This window comes from Peromyscus maniculatus, chromosome 6 (assembly GCF_049852395.1).
Source record: "Peromyscus maniculatus bairdii isolate BWxNUB_F1_BW_parent chromosome 6, HU_Pman_BW_mat_3.1, whole genome shotgun sequence".
In the NCBI taxonomy this organism is placed as follows: Eukaryota; Metazoa; Chordata; class Mammalia; order Rodentia; family Cricetidae; genus Peromyscus; species Peromyscus maniculatus.
Genome location: NC_134857.1, coordinates 78,430,843 through 78,454,408, shown reverse-complemented (window position 1 = coordinate 78,454,408; position 23,566 = coordinate 78,430,843). Strand labels below are relative to the sequence as shown.

At 48.4% G+C, this 23,566-nt stretch overlaps 1 protein-coding gene across 6 annotated transcripts in view; it reads right to left on the bottom strand.

Moving 5' to 3' along the window:
• Positions 1–3,299: 3,299 nt before the first annotated feature.
• Positions 3,300–23,566, bottom strand: part of Znf697 (zinc finger protein 697) — a 38,173-nt gene continuing 17,906 nt past the window's right edge. The window contains exons 1-3 of one of the 6 annotated variants that reach the window (XM_076574658.1): positions 16,701–17,399; positions 9,990–10,263; positions 3,300–7,881 (exon numbers count right to left, since the gene is read on the bottom strand). In XM_076574658.1, the coding sequence (XP_076430773.1) occupies positions 6,434–7,881; positions 9,990–10,230 (1,689 nt within the window). In that variant the 5' untranslated portion in view covers positions 10,231–10,263; positions 16,701–17,399 and the 3' untranslated portion in view covers positions 3,300–6,433. The other 5 variants (XM_076574656.1, XM_076574655.1, XM_076574657.1 and 2 more) reach the window with 5 other exon arrangements.

The following is a 23,566-nucleotide window of genomic DNA, read 5'->3' as shown; positions in this document are numbered from 1 at the left end:
TATCAACTTCCTAGTCTGAGGATTGGGGGGGGGGGCACCACAGGAACCCCCGCACTGACAACCCGTGCTCAGCTATTTCTCAAATCTATCCCAGAATAAGATTGGGGGGAAGGAAGGAGACCTGAGGGACAAGATGAACAGGGTGTTGGGAAATAGTTCAGAGGCTGTCTGGTGGGATGCTCCACAATGGACTCTGACCCCACCTAGAATGCTGCTCTGCCAGCCCTCAGCTAAGAAGAGAGTAGGTGAGGCCTTGCTTCCTGGGGGCCTCGAAGGCACTGGGCGACTAAAAGATGGTTTACATGTTCTGCCTCCTCCAAAATAGTGAAGCTCGGTTTTTCTCTTACGTCCTGAATCTTTAAGTTGGAGTGTCGCATGAACGCAAAAAAAAAAAAAACCCATCATACTCCTCCAAGGACTGTGAAGGGCCTGGGGCAAGAAGGAGCTCAGGAAAGCCAGTCCATGGTCTGATACACAGACTCCTAAATGGTGGCACTGACTGCTCACATCAGCGGGTCATGAGCTCTGGTCTTTCCTGGGTGAGACAGTCACTAGACAGTCACAGAGGGGATAGGCAATAACGGTGGTATCTGCCTATCAAACAGGCTCATAGAAAGGCCAGAGTCTTGCTCGAGACACCTGCTACTTGATGGTGAAAACCTACCCTGCTCACCTCAATTGACTGACATCCAGATTTAGATAATGAAGTCACAAAAACCTCCCCAAGTTTAGTTAAAGCATGTCTAGCCTCAGTTCATCAAACTGGAGAATTCCAAGGCGTGCAAAGTAATTCTGCACCATGCAGAGGTTGCCCCCATCAACATCTGGGAAACTCTACACCGATCCCAGGAAACAACAATTTCCTGATGTTGTTTGTTTTGCAGTCTTCCAATTGTTATTTGAAGCCTAAAATTCATGATACTCCAGTACCAGTCTCCTGAGTGATAGGACCACAAGTTTATGCCACCATACCTCACTGGCCCTGCTGCCCTCCATTAAGAGAGGCTTACCTGTGGGTTGGGGATTAATTCAGTTGGTACAGTGCTTATTTAGCCTAGATGAAACCCTGGTTGGTTCAATCACTAGCCATGCATAAAATCAGATGTGATAGTATACAGCTGTCATCCCAGTACTTGGGAGCTAGAATCACAAGTGCAAGGCCATCCTTTACTAGACTCACCCATGCCAAAGCTCTGGGTTCAATTTCCTTTTCCTGAGATGCTTGTGGACCAGTAGCTGCTCTGGCTAATGCTTCAAGCCAAGTCAGGCTTGGCGAGAAACCTAGCTCTCTTTGCCTTCCCATGGCCCTGTTGAGTAGGGAAAGGACTCTGGATCGTCTAAACAAGGAGGTCACTGTGAAACGCTGAAAGATAAGGTGATACATTCTCATAATTCTTCTTTTTCTGCTTTCCAGGTATCTTCCCTAGGAGCTGCCAAGTCAGTGTTTTCAGGTGGCTAGGCCCCGACGAGCTAAGGCAATGATTCCCAACCCTTCAATGCAGTTCTTCATGCTGTGGTGACCCCCTAACCAGAAAATTTTCATCACTACTTTGTAACTGTAATTTTGCTGCTGTTAGGAATCACAAATATCTGTGTTTTCCGATGTTTTTAGGTGACCCTGAGAAAGGGTCATTTAACCCCCAAGGGGGTCATGACCCACAGATTGAGAACCATTGAGCTAAGTTGTTTTTTTTTTTTTTTTTTTAAGCAAAAGTTCAGTCTAGCTGGCAAGGTCCCTTGGGTATTATCAATAATCATTCATTTGAATTATTGAGAATCAAAGCAAGAGAAATCCTGTTCTGAGATTCAGGAATACATAGCATTGTCTCTTCCCTTCTCAATAACTAATTTTTCTTGAACCTTCCATCACATCACCTCCACCACTACCATTGCCACACTGGTAAGAGTGAAAGCGGTTCTTTGGGAATGGAGAGCAGTGGTAAACGGCATGAAAACATCCCCAGTACTCCAAAGGCACACTAGCCTCACTGTGCTGCACGGAGTCACTGCTAAGAATGTGCAAACTATTTGAACGTCAGCCATGAACTATTTCCAGGATGATCGGGGACCCCCCCAGGGTTCTGGTGCAGGACTCGGCAACTCCAGCAACGGTGTGTATACGTAAGCCTTTTGGAGACCCAAAGATGATGCGTGAGTTCCAGACAGCCAACACTGAGGTATTTATGCTGGTGGATTCAGGATTTGCCTTGGTCTAATTCAAAGTGTGCCCTGGTTTTTCCTCTTTGGAATAAGAAAGTACGGACCTTATTTTTGTTTTACAGGAGCCCACAATTGAGAGGCTTTGGATATTTTAAAGAGCTGGAGATTTCGAAGTGTTTGAATATTTTACAGATGGTGGGGCTTTTAAAGTTATGTTTTTTGGTTTTGGTTTTGGTTTTTCGAGACAGGATTTCCCTGTGTAGCTTTGTGCCTTTCCTGGAACTCACTCTGTAGACCAGGCTGGCCTCAAACTCACAGAGATCCGCCTGCCTCTGCCTCCCAGAGTGCTGGGATTAAAGGTGTGCGCCACCACCACCCGGCTAAAGTTATGTTTTATATGATGACATGAACAAGATCTTGGTAACAAATGATGGAGACAGCATTGGTTTAAGAGCGGTGTGCCTGTGTCAAGAACAAGGGGCCAATGGTGCTGGTTAGGTTGTTTCAGTTTGACACAAGATAGAGTCACCTGGGAAGAGGAAACCTCGACTGAGAAAAAAATGCCTCCGCAAGGTTGGCCAGTGGGCAAGTCTCTGAGGCATTTTCTTAATAATGACTGGCAGGGGGGGGGGAGCAACCCACTGTGCTTGGTACCACCCTAGGGCAGGTGGTCCCGAGTTAAAAAGTAATTCAGGACAAGCAGAGCAAGCCAACAGCCAGCAAGCAATGTTCCTCCACAGCCTCTGCTTCGGTCCCCACCTCCAGGTTCCTGGCCTGTCCTCCTTTCATGATGGACTGTGACTGGAAGAAGTCATGTAAACCCTTTCCTGCCCACACTGGTTTTGGTCAGGGTGTTTTATCACAGCCACAGAAAGCAAACTAGGACGTATGTGCGCATAAATACAGCTACAAATTAACAGAAACCAATTCTGCGTCAGTGCCTTACTACACAGATGAGGCTGGCCTCACACCAGCACCCATCCTGTCGCAGGCTCTTGTTGCATGCCCCCTACACCCCACTAGACACACACACACCCCCCCCCCCGCTACACGAAGGTCTCCGTAGACACATGGCTGCCTGAGTGCAACTGTATTCCAATAAAATTTCATTTACAAAGAGTCATATGTGAGACAGATAATAAAGAAGAATGATAAAAGACTGATAGGAATTTAATGACAAATATCCCATATTCGTTGCTGAACACCAGGATGCTGTCCAAGGGACCATCATTAAATAAAACAGCCTGAAAACGAGGCAATTCTCACATACACGAGCACACTCACACAGAATCTGGTACTCTTAGGATCATTAAATTACTTACTACTTTAACAAACAAGTGTAAAATAGCACTACCATGAAATGTGTGCACAAACGTCAGAAACACAGTTCAGATTGTCTATGAACATAGTTGTTTTTTTTTTAATTTTTACTTTTCACATATATACAGCCTCGAGACTGTAAAGACACCACGTGGCTCAAAGGGCTGCTCATCTTCTCCCACCTCAGAACTAAGTCATTTAAGCCCATAAACTGCACCGAGTTTTGCTTAGTAAAGGACAGCAAAGGGAACCTGCTTTTGACCAAACTCCCCAGGAAATAAACAGTGCAACGGCCTCCAACATCAGTAGTGAGTTGGAGGGAGGAATCCTTTCAAGCATGAACCACAGTCACCAGGGGATCCTGAAGAAACACTAGTATGCTAAGTCGGAAGACGGGAACTAACCACCTGGGTGTGTGGAATCTCACTTACTGCGGGTATGTTCCCTGAAGAAGGAAGAGAAAGGGAATCACATCTTAAATACACCCCTGGAGCAGTGCATGGTCAGTGCTGAAGGGTTTGCCCTGCCAAGGGATAACAAAAGAGCGGAGTCTGTTACCCGTGGCAATGGAAAGAAGAGGAGAAGGCCATGACTTCACACCAGCTTGAAGCTGCACTCCCCCACTGAACCCGCTTTCTAAAGCTGCTGAAATGCAGCACATGACAGCGGCTGGACTGTGCGTAATGGTAACGACAGAAGGAAAAACCACAAAACAAAGCCCATCAAGTGGCCGGAAAATACATGAAGAATCAAAAGTTGGATGCAATTTCATTGGCACACACTTGAGAGAACTTAAAACAGCCAGAAGAGGTAGATGTGTACAAAATAATAATAATAATAATAGTAATAAGCCGGTCATAGTGGCACCTGCCTCTAATCCTGGCACTTGGGGGGCAGAGGCAGGCAGATCTCTGAGTCCAAGGTCAGCCTGGTCTACATAGTGAGTTCTAAGACAGCCAGGGCTATGTAGAGAGACCTTGTCTCAAAAGAAAAAAAATTAAAGATCACTTACAGATTGGCTGTGTTGTTTTAAGTAGGTCTCATACACTTGGCATTCAGACTGCAAGGGTCAGAATAAATCATGGGCACAGACTTTGCATGTGTTAACTCTTCGCTAGAAGAAAACTGGAAGAGAATTAGAGTTTTACAAAACTATCCCTAGTGTGAGTGGCTGATTTCCATCTGTGAACAACAATACACAGATTTAGTGGTCAAGATCAGCAGGCAATACACAAGCCCGGGTGTTCTCCAGATTTTTTTAAGTGTACTTAGAATGACAAAAAAACATGCTTTCCTACAGCCCCCAAAGAAAGATTATTACTAAAATATAAATGATCAAGTATAAATCACTAGCATTCACAGAAACTTCACTAAAACTGTAGAAACAATTGTATAGTTCTCCCCCTCCCCCCTTCAACTGTGTCCAACAGTTTGAGACTCCCATGAACAGTCTAGGGCAATACACTTTCAGTGAAGAAAACCTCACCGCCTGCCACAACACTAACTTCTACAGGCTAATCTAGGGGAGGCATTTTCAGTGTACCAAAATCTGTACAAGTCATTTGACTACAGCTCCTTCCCAGGAACAGAACATAGTGAGGACACTGTAATCGGGTGACAAAGGCCAGCTTTGTCAATAAGGACATCTTTGGTCCTTCTAGGCTTTATGTCTTCCGTCAAGCGCAAGAATGCTCAGTGTTCTTACCGTATTGTATAAGTCAGAGGACGTAACTCATCCTAGCAACGGAGCTGGAGAACACAAAGGTCAGGCTCTACCATCCACGGTCCTCAGCCTTCATTCGAGAGGCTCGTCACACTCCCACCCCAGACCTTCCCCGAGACATAGTCTGTAATACTGATTTACCTCGCAAGCACGCGAGAAACACTAGCAATCGTTAGAAAGCGTAAAACACTTGGTAAATACAAAAGTGCTATTTTGGCATCTAACTAGAAAACATTCGTTGTTTGTGCTATTTGGCAATTTTACATTCCCGCCTCTCCTTGTCTGAACCCTCCATGTGTAAATCCGTGCCTCTCACACGGAAGGGAGAAAGGAAACCCCTGTCTGGACTAGATCCCTCATTAATTTGTGCAGAAGTTGGGGTTCTTGGGGTCAGGGCACACACATGCCAAGAAAGGCATCCCATCCTGGGAACTCAGCTTTCTTGCGTTTGCCACACAAAACCAGCAAAACTGAGCGGGCTGACTTTTGTGAACAGGTTGCTCAGGCCGCTGCTGAAGGTGGTCTTCAGTCCTCCTGAAGCCGGACCAAGACGGGGCAAGTCCTGGCTTACACGCGGGTCAGGGTCATCCATCCACCTAGGCACCCGAGACCCAACAGGAAGAACCAAGTGCAGGGTTTCCTAAGAAATCCGGGAACCAGTTATGAGTGGATTTCTAAACCCGAGGTTGACCCTGGAAGTAATTGTGCAGTTTCTCTGCTCGACTTTCCCTGGATGTCTCAAAATAGCAGCTAACTGTGGCTCATGGGAAGGGATGAGAAGGGTCTGGCTAGAGCTGAGGGTGAGAGGTGTCACAGGCTTATTCCTACCCGCGCTTTACTGTATGTACCCCCACAACTCTAAACCAGCCACCCCTCTCGGCTCCCACAAACATGGCAGCCTGACCCTCTCCACCCACATCCCCTTCCTGGTATGTGTGGGGGTCCTCCAAGCATCTGTTCCCCCAAGCTCTTCACTCCTTACAGTGTGTATTTAAGTAAGCCATCAACTCAAGCACATCTCCTAAGAGTTACTTCCATGGAGGAGGTAGGTACCTCGAAATAACCACTCTTAGTAACCGTCCCCCTGTGAGGCGGGCTGGGGGCAAACATTAAAAGCACACCCGCCCCCCGACACTCTCGGGCTGTCCCTCCCGTCCCTTCCCCCACATCTACAGGATCAGTAACCAAGCCATCTACTCCCGGCGCCGCCTCCTTTGGGACCCCGCCGCCCTAGCACACGTGCAACTTCTGGTGCTGCGCAAGGTGCGTCTTGTAGCGGAAGCCCTTGCCGCAGCCCGCGCACTTGTGGGGCTTGTTGCCGGTGTGGATGCGGCGGTGGCGGATGAGGTGGGAGCTCTGGATGAAGCTCTTGCCGCACTCGATGCACGTGTAGGGCTTCTCGCCCGTGTGCGTGCGCTGGTGCTGCGTGAGCGTGGAGAAGTCGCTGAAGCGCTTCTCGCACTGGCCGCAGCGGAACGGCTTCTCGCCCGTGTGCACGCGCAGGTGGTTGACGAGGTGCGAGTTGCGGCCGAAGCCCTTGCCACACTCGCGGCACACGTAGGGCCGCTCGCCCGAGTGCGTGCGCTTGTGCGTGAAGAGGTGCGAGCTGACGCTGAAGGTCTCGCCGCACTCGGAGCACATGTAGGGCTTCTCGCCCGTGTGCACGCGCTGGTGCTTCACCAGGTCCGAGCGCCAGCTGAAGCGCTTGCCGCACTCGCCGCAGCCGTGCGGCTTCTCGCCGGTGTGGATGCGCTGGTGGTTGGCCAGGTGCGAGCGGCGCACGAACCCCTTGCCGCACTCCCCGCACGCGAAGGGCCGCAGCGCCGCCGAGCCCGCGCCGCTGGCCGCCGCGTGCGCGCGCCGGTGGCTGAGCAAGTGCGAGCTGAGGCTGAAGGCCTCGCCGCACTCCGGGCACGGGTAGGGCTTCTCGCCGGTGTGCAGGCGCCGGTGCTTGAGCAGGTCGGCGCGCCAGCTGAAGCTCTTGCCGCAGTCCGCGCACAGGTTGGGCCGCTCGCCCGTGTGCAGCCGCAGGTGGTTGGTCAGGTAGGTGTTGCGGCTGAAGCCTTTGCCGCACTCCCCGCAGCGGAAGGGCTTCTCGCGGGGGGGCCGGGCCAGCGCGGGCCCCGCCCCGAAGCCGCCGGCCACGCCCATGCCCATCATCCCCACCACCCCACCGCACTCGGCCGCCAAGCCGAAGGGCTCCAGGCTGGCCACCGCGGCGGCCTCCGCCAGGCGGTGGATGCGCTGGTGCTGCAGAAAGGCGGCACCCGGACTGAAGCTCTCCCCGCAGTCCGGGCAGATGGTGGGCGCGTCCATGATGCTGGCCATCAGGCTGTCGAGTTCCCCGAGGTCCATGGCCATGGGGTGATGGAGCCGGTGGAAGCGGCGGTGGGCAGGTTTGTCACCTTGGTGTCGACCCCCCAGGGAAAGGTGACGCCTCCAGGGAAGCACCGGTGGAGGCAACTGCTCATCTTCCTCCATCAGCTGGTTCTCCCCAACGTTTTCCTCCTCTTTCTCTTCCTCCTCCTCCTCCTCTTCCTCCTCCTCTTCTCCGCGGGGACTCTGGGATATACTGTCAGATTCTGACAGACCTGGGAACAGTGCCATGTCAGCCACACCAGACTGGTTGTCCTCTTCCTCACGGAGGACAGCCCCTTCTTCCTCACTCAGCAGCCCCTCTGCAACAGACAAGTTGGCAATGGGGGGTCAGTTAGACCTGGCGTGCAGAGGTATTCTAGGAGAACTGCCCTTCAAAGATTGTGAGCCAAAGAAGTAATGCTCGTTCGTCCCAGGTACTCCCCAAACCACTCCACCCCGGTTCCCTCGCCTCCTTATACTCCAGCCTCTTTCCCAGCGGTCTCCTCCAAGTAAGACCTAAAGGACAGTGCACTCTTCGAGGCTGCCAACCAGACTTTTGGCAGACCGCATCTACTATATACCCCAGGCTTTGTTTAGCTGAAACACTGGCAGTCTGCATGTAGCCAGGTTTGTACCATACGGGAACTCAGGAGATAGAGTTGTGTCTCCAGAAAAGGAAGGAAAAAAAAAAAAAAAAAAACCTTTATTTACTCAACCATACTTTGTAAAGTTAGAGCCTCAAAACACAAATCAGGTTAATCATGAAAAGTAAGAGACCATTTGAGTGCATTAGGTCCAGAACTGATTTTAAAACAAAAGCAAAAAACCATTTGGTCAATCTGGACCAGCATGAGAGCATTTCCAACCTTTGACTTTGCAACACCCTGTTGCAATCTACAAAAGTCTGTGCTCAAGAAGCAAACCGTCAAGTATTAAAGGGGGGGGGGGATCAGGAAAGATGAGTTATTTCTAAAGTGCTGTGCAAGCATGAGGGCCTGATTTTGATACCCCCCCCCCAAAAAAAGGCCAAGTGGGATGCACAGTGCTTGCAATTCTAGTAGGGTGCAGGCAGATCTCCCTGGCACTTGCTGGCCAGCCAGCCTAGCCTACCTTGGTGAGCTCTAGGCCATAGAGACCTCCACCTAAAAATTCAAGTTAGATGACTCCTAAGGAACAATGCCTGAGATTGACCTCTGGCTGACACATATAACAACCACAGATGTACACACACACACACACTTTCGAGTTTTAATTACACTTACAATTTCATAAGGGGTAGCATTCCCAGCTGTCCTCAGCAGCAGGATGGTCACACTCAGGAGCAAACTGAACTCAACATTGGAAGATGTGTACGGGATGGCAGACAGCCCAGAACTGGTAAGACCAAGTTATAAACTGGTAGAGAATATATACCTGTCCGTCTCTGGCTGCTTTCTCCTCAAACAGAGGGCACTTGAAGTTACTGGAAAGTGAAGGCCACAGGATTGCATGCACTGTGGAGGAGGGCGGCAGGGGATCTGGGACTTTGTCACAGGGAAAGAAATGTAACCACACAGTCCTGGCCATAGGGTGCTTCAGCTCTTTTCTGTCCCTGCTGTATACCCTGAACAGGACAAAGCAACCAGTGTCCAAAGACAGGAACAAGGAAGTGGCTGGAGACCCAGCATTTGCTTCCAGGTCAGAAATAGCAAGGGTGGTAACCAGGAACTTAGGCCTTTGGATAACCAGCCTCAAGAACACAGGTAGGTCATTTAACCACTGAATTTGCTTATCTAGAGGGGGAGGTGATGATTTAACTAGAAACATCCATATACTTTGCCTAGCAGTGTGCTGTCACTTTTGAAAATTTTTAAAAACCATGTATTCATCTATTATGTATGTATGTGAGTTTGTGTGTACCACATTCGTACAGGTGCCTGCAGAGACCAGAAGAGGACATTGGATTCCCTGGACCTGATTCCAGTTGGTTGTGAGCCGACTGATATGGGTGCTTAGAACCAAACTCAGGTCCTCCACAAAAGTAGTAAGTGCTCTTAACCACTGAGCCATCTCTCCAGGCTCCCAAGTCATGCTCTAAATCCAACATGTCATGTCACTCCCCAACGTCTGTGAGGTAGCTCCCCCACCCCCACCTCCGGCATTGCCCGTGGTTCCACTATAATGTTACAAGTAGTCATCTGTACCAAAGGGCAGCACCCATGAGTGACCCTTCACTTACCAGCGCGGCCTCAATGGTGGGTGAGATCAAAGAAAAAGATGCTCAGAAGACTGACATTAGGAGAGCCAAGGCAGTTGAGAATCCTGCTGCTCATTGGTCTCTAGAGAGCCCTCCCCCTAGACTCCCAGGGTGCCGGCCCTGGTTGTATGACAGAGGCACCAAGTGTAAATGTGAGTGTGGTAACTTCCGTGGACACTCCAGTCTTCTCACCTGGACAGACAGCGGACACTATTTCCCTCTCCTGTGAGTCCCCTCTTAGATCATCATCACGTGGGTTGGAGTCCAACTCCTGCTCCAGGTGGCCCCTCTCTTCTGTGTCGCGTGGATTGGAGCCCATTCCTCTTTCTTCTGGGTCCCCTTCTCTGTCCTCAGAGTTCTCCCAGTCAGAACCCATACCTCTATCTTCGGAATTCTGGGGTTCACACACACCCTGATTATCTTCCTGTTCCATCCAGCAAGAAAAGGGCGAGGTAACCAAGGATATCTGCTCAGACAAAGCATGGAGAAAGAAAGGTTACATCAACCTGGATCTAACCCTTTACTACACATGGTCTTGATTTTCCCATCCAATAAAACAGCTAGAACTGCAAGCGCCAACAATAAATCTACTTAACTCCCTACCACATGGACACTCAGGCTAAACAGCTGTGTGAAGGGGGACATTTGGCTGGAGGAGGAACAGTGGCCACATCCTGAGACCACATGCCAACACTCCTGGGACCAAAGATCCCAGATCAGGTCAGTCTGTGAAGTGTCTATGAAGTAAATGTCTGGGTGTGAGTTTACACCTCAACATTGAAGTAAGCATTGCTTTTTTTTTTTTTTTAACTTTTGCTTTATTTATTTCTGCGGTGCAGGGGATTGAACCTGGGACTGAAAGCACTCTACGACTGAGCAATCTCTCCAGCTACTTAGTTGTTATTTTTGGAACGAGGTCTCGCTGGGTTACCCAGGCTGGCCTTGAACTCATTCTGTATCGCCGGTAGGTCTTGAACTTCCCAACCTCTGCATCAGCCTCCTGAGTGGCTGGGGTTCTAGGACTGTGACATGCCTCTTTTCATTGTTTAAAATCCTTTCACGTTTATTTAGCTTCCTGACTCTGTGCTCATGCCTTCGACACGCTTTCACCATGAGGAAAGCAAGCTTGATCCACGGCTGACACATTTGGCACACATGCAATCACCACAGGCCCTGTCCACCTGAGCACACACTGAATGTTTTTCTACAACCTCCTTGGTATAAAGGTAAGCAATTCTCTTGCTAGGGGGTTGGGGGTAGAAAAGTCTATGATGGCATATTAAACCCTAGACCACTCTGGATAGTTCTAAACACTGTCCCCAGAGGAGGAAAAAACAAAAACAAAATACTTTACAGCTGGGGGGGGGGGGGGCGGAGTTAAAGCTGAAACGGAAAGAAAAGCCCTAATAACAATCCTAGTCTATGAAAACTCTAGTATAGACAGGAAGCCCATTTTGCTGTCTCAAACCCCCATGCTTTCCTCCTCTGCGTGAAGCCTGCCCTACACAAGCCTGTAACATTCCTCCAAGTAGTTAGCGAATTATTGGAGGGCCTTTATGGAGCCAGAAGGAAAGTACACTCAGTCCTCAAGAATAACAAACATCAGTATGGCAACTTCTTATCTAAGACGGTGTCCGCAAAGGCACATTCAGCCTGGCTTTGTGGCAAGGCTCTGCTGTACCTCTAGGAGAAGTAAGCCAAGATGATTCAAGCTGCAGCAGCTTTGTTGGAAGCAAGAGGGCGAGATGCTAGGGCCCGCTGTGACACAAGCCATCTCCAGAGTCTAGCTACATACATTGCCATGTGTCCGTTACAGAACTTTAAAAGGAATGTGTACCAGGGACAACCTGGCAGCCCTTCTACCAAAAAGCCCAACAAATGAAATTACAGGGAGAAAACAACACCAGATTCTGAAGCTCTCTGTGGATATCAGGTTTGCATCTCAAACCCAAAGGGCCGCCTGTCAAGACTGGGCAATTGAGCCAGTAATAATTCTTTTCTGCTATCCGTCACGCTTGCAGCTTGGCCCAAGGAAGCAAAGCCACATCCAGGTCAAGGATCCTGGTCTGTGATTTGAAGGATACCACTTCAACCACTGCCTCAGCAATCCCAAACAGGACGGCAAGAGTAAAAGCCGATAGACTGGCTCCCTTGCATCAGAAGAAGTGGGAGGAGCGGTGGCTGGAGATGTGGTACAGTTTATAGAGTATTTGCCTGACATACACAACACAAACCCTGAGTTCAGTCCCAGGCACATAAAACCTGATGTGCCCGTGTGTCACTGTGATGCCAGCACTCAGAAGTTGGAGGCAGGGGGATCAGACGCTCATACAGCGAGTCAGAAGGCAGCTGGGCTACATGAGAGACCCTGCCTCAAAAAAATAAAGGATAAAATATAAAGAGCAAAAAAAGGTACAGTGAGCAAGGATATTCCACCCTTGGCAAGGAGCCTTCCCTGCTCTACCGAGGCCCTTCCAGAGGCAACCCTGGCTTTGGCATGAAGAGCAGGAGTTATGGGTACAGGAAATCCCTCCACTGGGTCAGGCTGGCCCAAGGCAAGTCGATTAACCTCTCCTAGTTTCAGAGCCTCATCAGTGGAAAGAGGGTATTGCTACTTAACCTTTTCACAGGGAGGGTGTCAGAAGGAAACGAATTAAAAGGCACTTTGGGAAACACTGGAGAGAGTCATTAACGCTTTGAGTTTCACTGCTGGGAAATATGTGCACTGTTCCTCTCAGCCATCTCAGCATACCTCTCACAGACACAGCGGCTGCGCTGTCACTTTGGTAGGCACACCAAACAGCATCTTAGATCTTTCTCAATAACGATGAGAGCGTCAAGATCGAGCCCTTCCTTCCCTTAAATGTCCTGGGGAAGCGGCTGTGTCTGAACTCAGTCAACAGTATCCTGCAGGACAGGTGGGTTCCTTTGGAAGGTAGCTCAACTAGGCTGCCGAGTCTCCAACAGATGTTTTAGGATAGAAGAAAGGGATATTATTACAGCCATGAACCACACGAGGCTTCTGTCCCCAGTCACACTGCCCAGCACTCTTTAGCCTTCTGAAGGTCAGTCGGACTGAATGGACAAGGACATCCCTAGAGTCTACATACTCAATGCAGCTGAAGGTGGGGTGTGGAGAGGCAAGAGGAGGCTTGCAAATGTGGCGTGTTGGTTTGCTAGAAGGGGAAGGGTTTAAAAAGAGAATGGATCAATGTTTTCCAAGAGTCTGAAGGTAGCAAGAGGAAAGGTATCAATCAGTAAGCACATCACCAGGAACTCCCCCAACTAAAGGCCGGTGACTGCAGCCCGCCTCGCTGAAGGCTGGAGCATGGCAGTCCAGCCTGGGAAGCAAGGGTACAGCTTTACCTCCAAACCCTTTAAATGGCTGCTTCTTGGAGCCAGAAGGCGCTCTGACTGGTGACTTCCTGTACGCCCAGAGAACAGATCAAATGCAGTAGCACCGTTTTTCTAACTTTAAAGAGGGCCAGAATCCAAGTTCCCCCACTGAGGCCTGGCATCTGGATTCACAGTACTGCCACACTGAATCAAGACAGGCTCTGGGCTCCGAAAGGAATCCTTCCTGATCCTTACCTCCCAGGGAGGGAAGTTTAGGAATGCTCTGGAAAGGAAGAGAGCCTCTATGACCCAAAGAGGCCATGTTCACATTTTTGTTTTAAAATGCCTGTTATCGAGAGACTAGAAGTATGTGCCTGCCGCCCCTCCACCGCCCCCACCCCACCCCACCCCCACACACACACACCTGCAATAACACAGATTTCCTTCCACTGGCACCAGCTCATCCTAGATTGTAGGCAATGGTAGAAACTATGTAGAGGTAAGGATAGGTGGTCAGGATAGGTTAATTGGTTAAAAAGCTACAACTGGTTTTAAAATATCTTATTTTCATTAATATAGACACAGTAGCATATACCTTAACACATACGCACAGGCTCAGGAAGGAAAGCCAGAAGATCATTATTAAAATGTCAACTGTTTCTGGGTCACTTCTCGGAGGCTTCTGGCTTTTAACTCTTGTCTTACCAAAATCCAATGATGGAGGAGGCTATTTCCAACTTCACAGACCAGAAACAAGAACAGAAGAGATTACACCAAGACCCTACACACAGTGAATGGCAGCATAGGACTGGACCTTCTCGGACAGCTTCTGGTGCTTTGGGACATGGTGGACAATTATGTATGCGTCTGCATTTCCTACAGTAAACATGTATTCTTTTTTGGACAAGGAAAGACAGCTACCTTTATTTTTGGTATGGTCAAATATGTTAAAGAAAAACCTACAATTGTTCTGGAAGCAACAGAAAGACAAGCAGAGCCGTTGTGATTCCGTCATCCTGAGGACTTAATTTTCAGAAGTGCTGTCTACTCACTGTGGGGCAACCAATGCATCTATTCAGGCACATTTTGTTCCAACACCTTTCCTACTCATTCTCAAAAACTAGCAACTTTTTTTTTTTAGGCTCAGCCAGGCTTGGATAATGAGTAGGCTGCGGCAGCATGGCAGAGTGATGCCTTTGTAGCCAGACTGACCCACGCTTGAACTGTCTGCTCTTAACCGGCTCCTTGACTTTGTGTGAGTCACATGACCTTGTAGGAGCTCTAATTCTGCATCCACAAGAACAAGGATGCTGCCACTTACAATACAGGCTGAGAGCCTGTGAAATTACATTTGTTAACACTGATGACACATTAGGTGCAGAGTAAATAGACTTTATTATGACATTCCAGGTCAACGTCTTGATTTAAACAATTGCTCAGTAAACTAAGGTCACTATCCACAGCTGTGTTCCCTGGGAAAAAGCCTTTTTCCGCTTCGAGTAAAACTTCCCTTCCAGTCAAACAGCCTTGCCGCCGTTAATAAACAACTCACCCATGTGAAGACAGGAATCAAGGAGGGGGCGGTTGCTTAAGGGAGCTGGAGGCTGGGCAAAAAGTTGGTAGTTGCTAAACACCCATTGTAAGCAGAGAACATGGGTCTAAGCCTGAGGGAGGAGTGAGCGTGTGGCTCAGCAAACCCCAGTTCACACCATGTCTAAGGGAGCCTGCTCCCCCGGGTTGGAACAGACAGAAGTCTGATCAGGGAAAGGAACAGAGTAAAGGGAAGGGTCTAGCAGGAAACATTAATTCCACATTTAGTTCCAGCGGCTTCACAGAGGCAAAGGAGCGGCAAGTGCGGACGGACAGGGTTCAGGGTGCAGCCAGTACCGCCATGTGCTGTGTGTCCTCTCCTGGCTTCTTCTCAATAAGAATTTGAATGTTCGGGGTGGGGGTTGGTGAGGGTGGAGAGATGGCTCAGCCATTAAGAGCACCAGCCGCTCTTCTAGGAGACGCAGCTCACAACTGTCTGTAACTTCAGTTCTAGGGGATCCGACACCCTCACACAGACTTACATGCCATAAAAATAAATAAATCATTTTTAAAAAAGAAAAGGAAATAGAGTGTGCCTGAGTCCTTGATAAACAGGTGAGTTGATCCAGAAGGCACTAAGTCAGTTTTACTAGACAATTTCAGCTCCACCTCATCACCTCACAGCACCCCAAACATGTCTCCACTACCACCTTTGTACTGCCTTTCTCCTAAAGACCGGGGAGGGGCTGGGCACGTCCCTGACACTGCTCACATCCAAGTTTCTAGAATATATACATGTTCATGTCCTTTGCTCCTCCACCATGGTCCCAACTTAAAAAGAACGTTTATACCCTTAAAGTAACCAGAAAAATGCTCGAGAGCTTCTAGACAAATCCAAACTTCATCTCACAGATGTCTGAAATGTCCAGTCAGTGCACCTGGAAGATGCTGCCACAGAATGGAGGAGAATGTAACCCGGTAACTTTTGGGTGTTCTGTTGTTATTAGTTAACAATATGGTCTCTAGCCCAAGCTGGCCTTGAACTTCCTGCATAGCCAAAAAAAAATCCCTGAATTTCTGATCCTGAGATTACAGGCACTATCATGCCAGGCTTATACGGTGCTGAAGACCAAACCCAGGAGCTCAAGCATGCTTCACAAGCCCACAGTCGACTGAGGTGCATCCTCTGCCCACAAACTATCCCTTAAAAAAGGAAGAGAAGAAGGATAGAGCAAGAGGGAGAGGAAGCCAGGAGCAAGGCAGAAATCAGACGTGGACCTGGGTTCACTGACATATTTAGCCCCCTCCAGAATTTCTGCAAATTATTCCTTTTGATCAAGCCCCTCCCACCCCCCACCCCCGACCCATCCCACCCCACCCCACCCCCCACCCCCGCTTTTTAGATCAGCAGTCAGGCCCATACCACCCTCCCACCTTTCTGGATTTTCCAGAGAGAAACCAAGGCCAGAAATAGCACCAAGTGACAAAGCCCTAGCAACTCCCACCCTCCAGTGGCGTCCAGGGCCCCACCTGGCCCGGCCACCGGTGGGACAGCATGGGCATGGTAGAGATCAGAAACCAGCTCTGACAGTCCCAGGCTGGAGGGCAGTGTCCCCTTTGAACAGACCTATGCAACTTACCGTACAGGTGGTCCAGTCCCTTTCCATTGATTCTAGCAACTATCAGGAAAGTGGGTGACTCATTCTGTGTGTCAGGAACACTGAGCACATGGTCCGTCCCCTAGGTAGAGTTAGGACTCACCTGTCTCATGGCAAATGAAGGCGGCTGGCAAGACAGCCTTGTGACTCAGAAGAGACAGGCTAAACCTGGAACCTCCTGCCCACTCCCTCAGACCTTGGGTGGACAGGAGTCATGTGCTGAGGCCACTGCCAGGTGGCAGGCAGCCAGGCCAGCAGAGCGGTCTTGTCAGGGACAGGAAGTGGTTGCTGGGCAGAGGGCCAGGAGTGGCTCCATTCAGCAGCCTCCAGACTGAAGCACCTTTCCTGTCTCCTCCTCACCTCAGGGCCCCTTCCTTACCTCCTCAAGGGGGGAAGCCAGGGAGCCAGCAGCAGCGTCTAGAACCTTCTTCCTGCTGCTTCCCACTGCGCTGGCCAGTCTCTCCCCAGAAGATAGTCAAGACACTTGATTTGAAAGAAGCTAGTGAAACAACTCCAGCCAGAGGTTCAAAAGGTTGAATTCAAGACAATCAGCAAGGTCCAACTAGGGACTGCAAGGGTTAATCATTTGTCCATCTTCAGCAGCAACCAAGTAAAAGAGTAAACAGTCGAATTGCCTCTGGGGGCTATGTCTCAGAAACTTGCCTCCTTCCTGGCCAGCTCACAGTCAGGACCCAGGGCTAAGAGTTACCTCACTGGACAGGGGATGTCTCCGGTGAGCAAGGAGCAGCCGCTTTATCACCCTCCTCCTACATGTCACATCCAAAGAGGCCACCTGATCCTCCGCTTGGCTGGCTTGCATAGATGTGGACCACACAATCCCCAGTGCCAGCCTCCAAAGTGGCAGCCTGCTGCTGTGCAAGGTGAACCCGAGTTCCAGACAGAGAACATCAGCAAAAGATGACCGCAACCAAGTGCTGACCATTCTCCAGACAGGAGCCAGAATGATACGGTTTCTGCTCTGTGGTTCCTGCCTTTTCTCCTGGAGAGGGAAGCTCAAAGAAGAACACAGGTAGTGGGAGGCCCTGAGTTCAGTCTCTAGACACACACACACACACACACACACACACACACACACACATGAGATAGATAGAGAGAGAGAGAGAGAGAGAGAGAGAGAGAGAGAGAGAGAGAGAGAAGCAGACAGACAGGCAGACAGAAAGACAGCGAGAAACAGAACCAGAGAGACAAAGAGAAACAAAAAACCTGTCCTAGGGACCAGGTTTTCCGGTCTATGTCTGGGGCAGGCCCCCTCAGTTTGCACCACTTGACACACCTGTCAAACCTCCACCACGTGACCATCATCCAGCTCCTTGTAAACAAGAATTATTGCAACACAAAGACAGATCCTACGTGAAAATTAGATTTTCTACCTTCAAATGAGAAGTCACAAGCTGGACGTGCACAAAATAATTCCAGCATTTGAAAGGCTGCGGCAGGAGGCCAGTCTGGACTACATAGTGAGACCCTGACTCAAGATAAAACAGTCATAAAAGTTCAAGATGTTCATGCAGGCAACCTATTCATCCATATGTTCTGTTTTACTGATTAAAATAGTCTCCCTGCTATACGGGGATATATAATGTTTGTAATTTTCCTCCCTGGTGATTGGCATTTTATTATCTGCTGTTTGGTTTTTTTTGTTTTGTTTTTTGTTTGTTTTTTTTTTTTCTTATTTAGTAACAGAAACCCTGGGCTGTTCTCAGCAGACTCGTCTTCTCATGCCTGCTCAGCTGCTGAATTATCTATTCAATATATTTTTCATAGACTCATGGATCTTGAAAATCTCTTGAACTTTTATGAAAACAAACTGAGCAAATGCCTGGGCTAGAGACTAGCAAGCAGACAGTTAGAAGAGGTGTGTCTTAAATCTCAGCCTCCTGATGGTCCCTCCAATAATCTTGACATCCCTTTAACACAAAATACCGATTAAAAACAGACAGCTGGGCCCAGGTGCTGCAGCACACTCCAATGGTCTTGTCATGGAGAGGCTGAGGCAGGAGGATTGAGATTTTAAGGCCAGCCTACATAGCAAGACACCCCCATCTCCAAAAAAAAAAAAAAAAAGGAGATTCAAGATAAATCTATGACATACTCTGGCCTTCCAAAGTCCTACGCTATGTTCGTCAGGGTTTTTCCAGGGGAAGCAGAAGCAGTAGGCTGTATGTATATTTAGAAGGAGATTTATAATAAAGAAATAGCTTTATGCAGCTCTGGAGGCTGACAGCTTCAAAAATCTGCCCTGGAGAGCAGATACCAAAAGCAAGCAGCTGGGAATATCCTCCTTGCTCCTGAAGATCAGGCTTTTGATCTACTCAGGCCTTTCCCTGGCAGGAGGAGGCCCAACTCCATGGTAGATGCTGGTCTCCTTTACCCAAAGTCCACTGTCTTAAATGTTAACTGCATCCCAAACCACACGCATGGAGCGACTGCAAACAGAGTCTAACGGCATATATGTATGAAGATGCCATGATGAAACTTTGTGGGCTAACCTAAAAAAGAAAACTTAAAAATTGCATGCATTTCTTTCTTCTCTCTCCCTCTCTCCCTCCCTCCCTCCCTCCCTCCCTCCCTCCCTCCCTCCCTCCCTCCCTCCCTCTCTCTCTCTCTCTCTCTCTCTCTCTCTCTCTCTCTCTCTCTCTCTCTCTCTCTCTCTCTCTCTCTGTGTATGCATGCACTGTGTGTGTGTGGTCAGAGGAAAACCTGTGAGATTGTGGGAGTGGGTTCTCTCCTTCCAACCATGAGGATGGAACTCAGGTCATCCAACTTGGCAGCAAGCACCCACTGAGTCATCTCAACAGCCCCTAAAAGGCCATCCTTACAGAAATATCCATAAAAAACGTGTGATAATGTATCTTGGACACCCTGTGGCCCAGACAAACTGACACATATGGTTAACTACCACAGGCCCTAGCTACAAAGCCATCTGACATAATCCCTTCACACTTCTAATCTTCCTATAAAAGCATTGTTTTTGTCACGGAAAACCACAATGCACCCTTGGGTGTGGTTTGTGTGTCATGTGATAAAAAGGACAGGGAGGGAGACTCAAGATTAATCTTAAAGATCCTCAGACAGGCCTGGTAGTACAGGCCTGTAAGCCCAACCTAAGAGAGGCTGAGGCAAAAGAACATGGCCAACGTGGGTTATATAGCAAGAGCCGAGCTAGGCAGAACCATGGAGCAGGACTTGGTTGCGAAACTAACAAAAATCCTCAAAGTAGGGGACAGCTTCCTAGACGTGCATGGTGTACGAAGCAGAGAGAGGCACAGTTTAATAAATAACTTTGCTCAGGGCAGAGCAGCCTTGGAATGCAGGAGGTGTGTGTCCGATGAGACTTGCTCATCAACAGCCTTGTTCTGGAAGTACTGGTGCTGGGGGTTCCATGTTAAGGTTTCTGGGTGAGGCCAGGTGACCTCAGCAAGTCTTTCCCAATCCAGATGATTCTGTGATCCTGTTTCCCCTGGAATGAGCAGTTATGGGAGAAGTGTTCTTCACAGTAAAGAAGGAAAGGTGGGTAGACATTCTGTCACTCAGCTTCCCATGCAGATTCAACAGGAAAAACTGCCATTCCACTCCACTGCCCAAAATAACTGCGCGGTGTCGCTGATGAGGAATGGCTGTCGTTTTCCGGCTGGGTGCCTTTCAGCTGGGTCAGTGACACCTCTATGTATAATCAGCCAGGGGAGTGTCCAACCCATGGGAAACAGAGAGAAAACACAACGCTCTGTGATGCCTAAATGCTCCTGCCTCATCAAGTCTTAACACTCCACAGCTAGACTGTTTAAACTCAAAGTAAAAACCCTTGCATACACTGGGAAACACTTCTAAAAACATGACTCACTTTTACTTTTATTTCCTTAAAGTTATCAGAGTCCACAAAACCCAGATCATAAGAAACTGCAAAAGACACACGATCCAGTTTCTTTACCAAGACAACAGTGACAAAAACAGCAAGGAAAAGATAATAAAAAGCAGAAAGGAGGAATTCCAAAGGTCAAAAACTTAAGTAATATATCAACCAACCTCCACATACATTCCTTACAGAACCCCAACTCAATTAACAAGCGACAAAAGCAAGTTCTAAGTGGTTGGGTGAGTTACATGAAGAGACGGACATTAAAAATCAAGGCCAGTGAGCGGTGGTGATGCACGCCTTTAATTCCAGCACTTGGGGGAGAGGGCATAGGAAGGTGGATCTCTGAGAGTTCGAGGTCAACTTGGTCTACAGAGATAGTTCTGGACAGCTAGGGCTGCACAGAGAAACCCTGTCTTGAAAAACAAGAACAAGCCGGGCGGTGGTGGCGCACGCCTTTAATCCCAGCACTCGGGAGGCAGAGGCAGGCGGATCGCTGTGAGTTCGAGGCCAGCCTGGGCTACCAAGTGAGCTCCAGGAAAGGCACAAAACTACGCAGAGAAACCCTGTCTCGAAAAAAACCAAAAAAAAAAAAAAAAAAAAAAAAAAAAGAAAAACAAGAACAAAAATTCAAGGCCAGCCTGAGCTCCACCGTGAAACACTCTCAAAAACCAAAAACAAAACAAATTGAGACAACTAAGGAACTGTGAATGCTCATTAGGTATTTGATATCAAGAACCGTTCATTTTTCACGATGCTGGTATTTGGATATGTTTACAGAGTTCTTTATCTTCAATATATGAAGTATTTACAGATGAGATAATGCATCTGGAATTTGCTTCAACACACACAGTTCCAAGGCAAAGAGGATTAGGCAGGGGTGCGGACGAACAGCATCGGCCATGTATCAGCCACTGGTAAAATATTATCTAAGTTTGTTACACTATTCTACCTACCTTTGTATTTGTTAGAAAGAAAACCTGCTTATACCCATAGGTTAGTGCTGCTGCTGACTGTGGCCAGGGAAGCTTCTCTCTCCAGTGGGCAGCCGTTAATACAGACTCATAATTGACCATAGTGCTGAGCAGGTGTCTACTGAGTGTCTGCCCTAAATGGGATACCTGTATCAAGCCCCGCCCATCAAGGCTCAGGGAACACTGAAGAAGAAGGGTGGAAAACAAGAACCAGAGGATGTGGGGGAGAGCTGTGAAATGCTGTCTCAGGTCATGACCTGGCCCTTGCCCTCATGAACCCACTGCAGTTACGGTTACTTGTACAAGACCAAGTTAACAAGACCAGTCAGCATCCCCAATGGGCAGCACCAAGTGGACCCGGTTGGTTATTAACCAAAAAGAGAGGACAAGAAGGGGAGAGGGAAGAGGTGGGGGTTCCTGGAGGAGTAGAAGGGGAAGTTGGGGTGCCTATGATCAAGATGCATTTTCTTTACATGTATGAAACTGTCAAAAAATACATAAAAGATACTCTATCATAAAAGGAAACAGACCATTTTTCTGACACTGAGATAGGGTTATAGTCATTCAAATTAAGAGCCAAACATAATAAAATGTCAGAGATTTCCACGAAAGGAATGGTCTGTTTCTAAACATTGTGGCAAATCAGTAGTGACCATTATGCTTGCTATTGAACAGAGCTCCTGGGAACTGAGGCATGGGGACAGCGAAGGAAAGAGACTAGGAGGAAAAAGAGTCTGACGCTTTTTGACCTCTTTCGTGAGATATACAAATTGGTATTGTTGGGCTGGAGAGATGGCTCCGAGGTTATTGGCACTCGTTGCTCTTTCAGAGGACCCTACTTCAGTTCCTAGCACCCATGTCGGGCTGCTCACCACCACTTATAACTTCAGCACCAATGGAATCAGCACCCACTTCTGACCTCTGCAGGCATCCGGACACACGTCATAACAGCATACGCGTAGATACACAAATAAAAATTTTAAAAACTAAAAAAAAAATTTTAATAGCTGTTGTGTACAAAAGAGTACTGGGACCCTGTTCCTACTTTCAGCTACATTTACATCATTCAACAATCCAGAGAAGAATGCTGTCAGCTCGGAGCTTACTACCTCTACCACGCACTCAGCAACTCTGTACTCAAAACCAATGGGGGGGGGGGGAGTTGGGAGGGGCAGGCAGGGGGGGCAGGGGCGGTAAACTGGGTTATGAGTACAGGTGACAGTTGTGCAAAGAGATTGCTTTAGCCCTGAGACTGTCAAACTGATGATCTGATGTGAGTGTCCAACAGAGGAGGTCCATCAATAATTGGTCGTCTCCAGAATGATCTTCTAAGTGGATGGTAAAGGCATACATAGAAGAAAAGAAAATTTACAGAAGCAGTTTGTGAAAAACAGGATCTCCATGAGACAAACCCTAGTAGGGCACATTTACTTTACTAGCTAAACCTGGGGGTTTTGTTGGTCTTCTTTCTGAGACTCTCACTATGTAGCCCAGGCTAGCCTCAAACTCTTGACTCCCCTGATTCTGCCTCTCGGGTGCCAGAATTAGAGGTGTGCACCACCGTGCCTGACTCCGGGGGAACTTTTCATGTCCTCCTTGGAGACACTTAGGAGCTATGAACCAGACTGAATCCTTCTGTGTCACAAACAAAGCGGTTGGAAAGTATGTCCCCACTGTAGACAGCGAAAGCTCACAGTTTCTGGTGCGAAGATGTGCTCACAGGACTCGGCTCTCCTCCAGGAAGTGATGCATCTGTCTCAGAGTGTTCAGGGCTCATTCACAACTCGAACACCACAGTTACTAATTCATTCAGCAGGCTGTGTCTTCCTGGGTTCCTCATGTTCTACTACCCCGGCTCTTTGTATTCCAGAGGGGAGCAACAGCACTACACAAACTCATAAACATGGTAACGGCTTTTATTCTTGGGCATTGTTTAGAAACCCTCCAAGTCCACCAGAGTCCATGAGTCCCCTGTAGATACTTTCATCTAGTGAAAAGGCCCACAGCTTTTCCTGGGACTCTGAAAGGATGCATGGAACAAAAGCAAAACAAAATAAAACCCTCTTATAAGCCACCACCACTACTCCAAAAGCCTCCTAATACATTTCTTATCTTTAAAATATTTCAGAAATGGGCAAGGGTGGTTTGGAGAAGAGGGGGAACAATTTTACCATGATGTTCAGCAAGATGTTTGGTTGGGCTAGTGGAAGAGGGAAAATAATAGCAGCTAATCCAAATCCAGACAGTTACAGCCAAAAATACCAGCAGGTTCAAATGGGCTAGAGAAAGAAGAGTCAAGGAAGTGTGAACTGCCTGAGCACTCCCAGAAACCTCAGCTAGCAGCCTGTGGTGTCTTAGCCAGACAATGGAGATCCAGAGGCTGAGTGAATTGTCCGG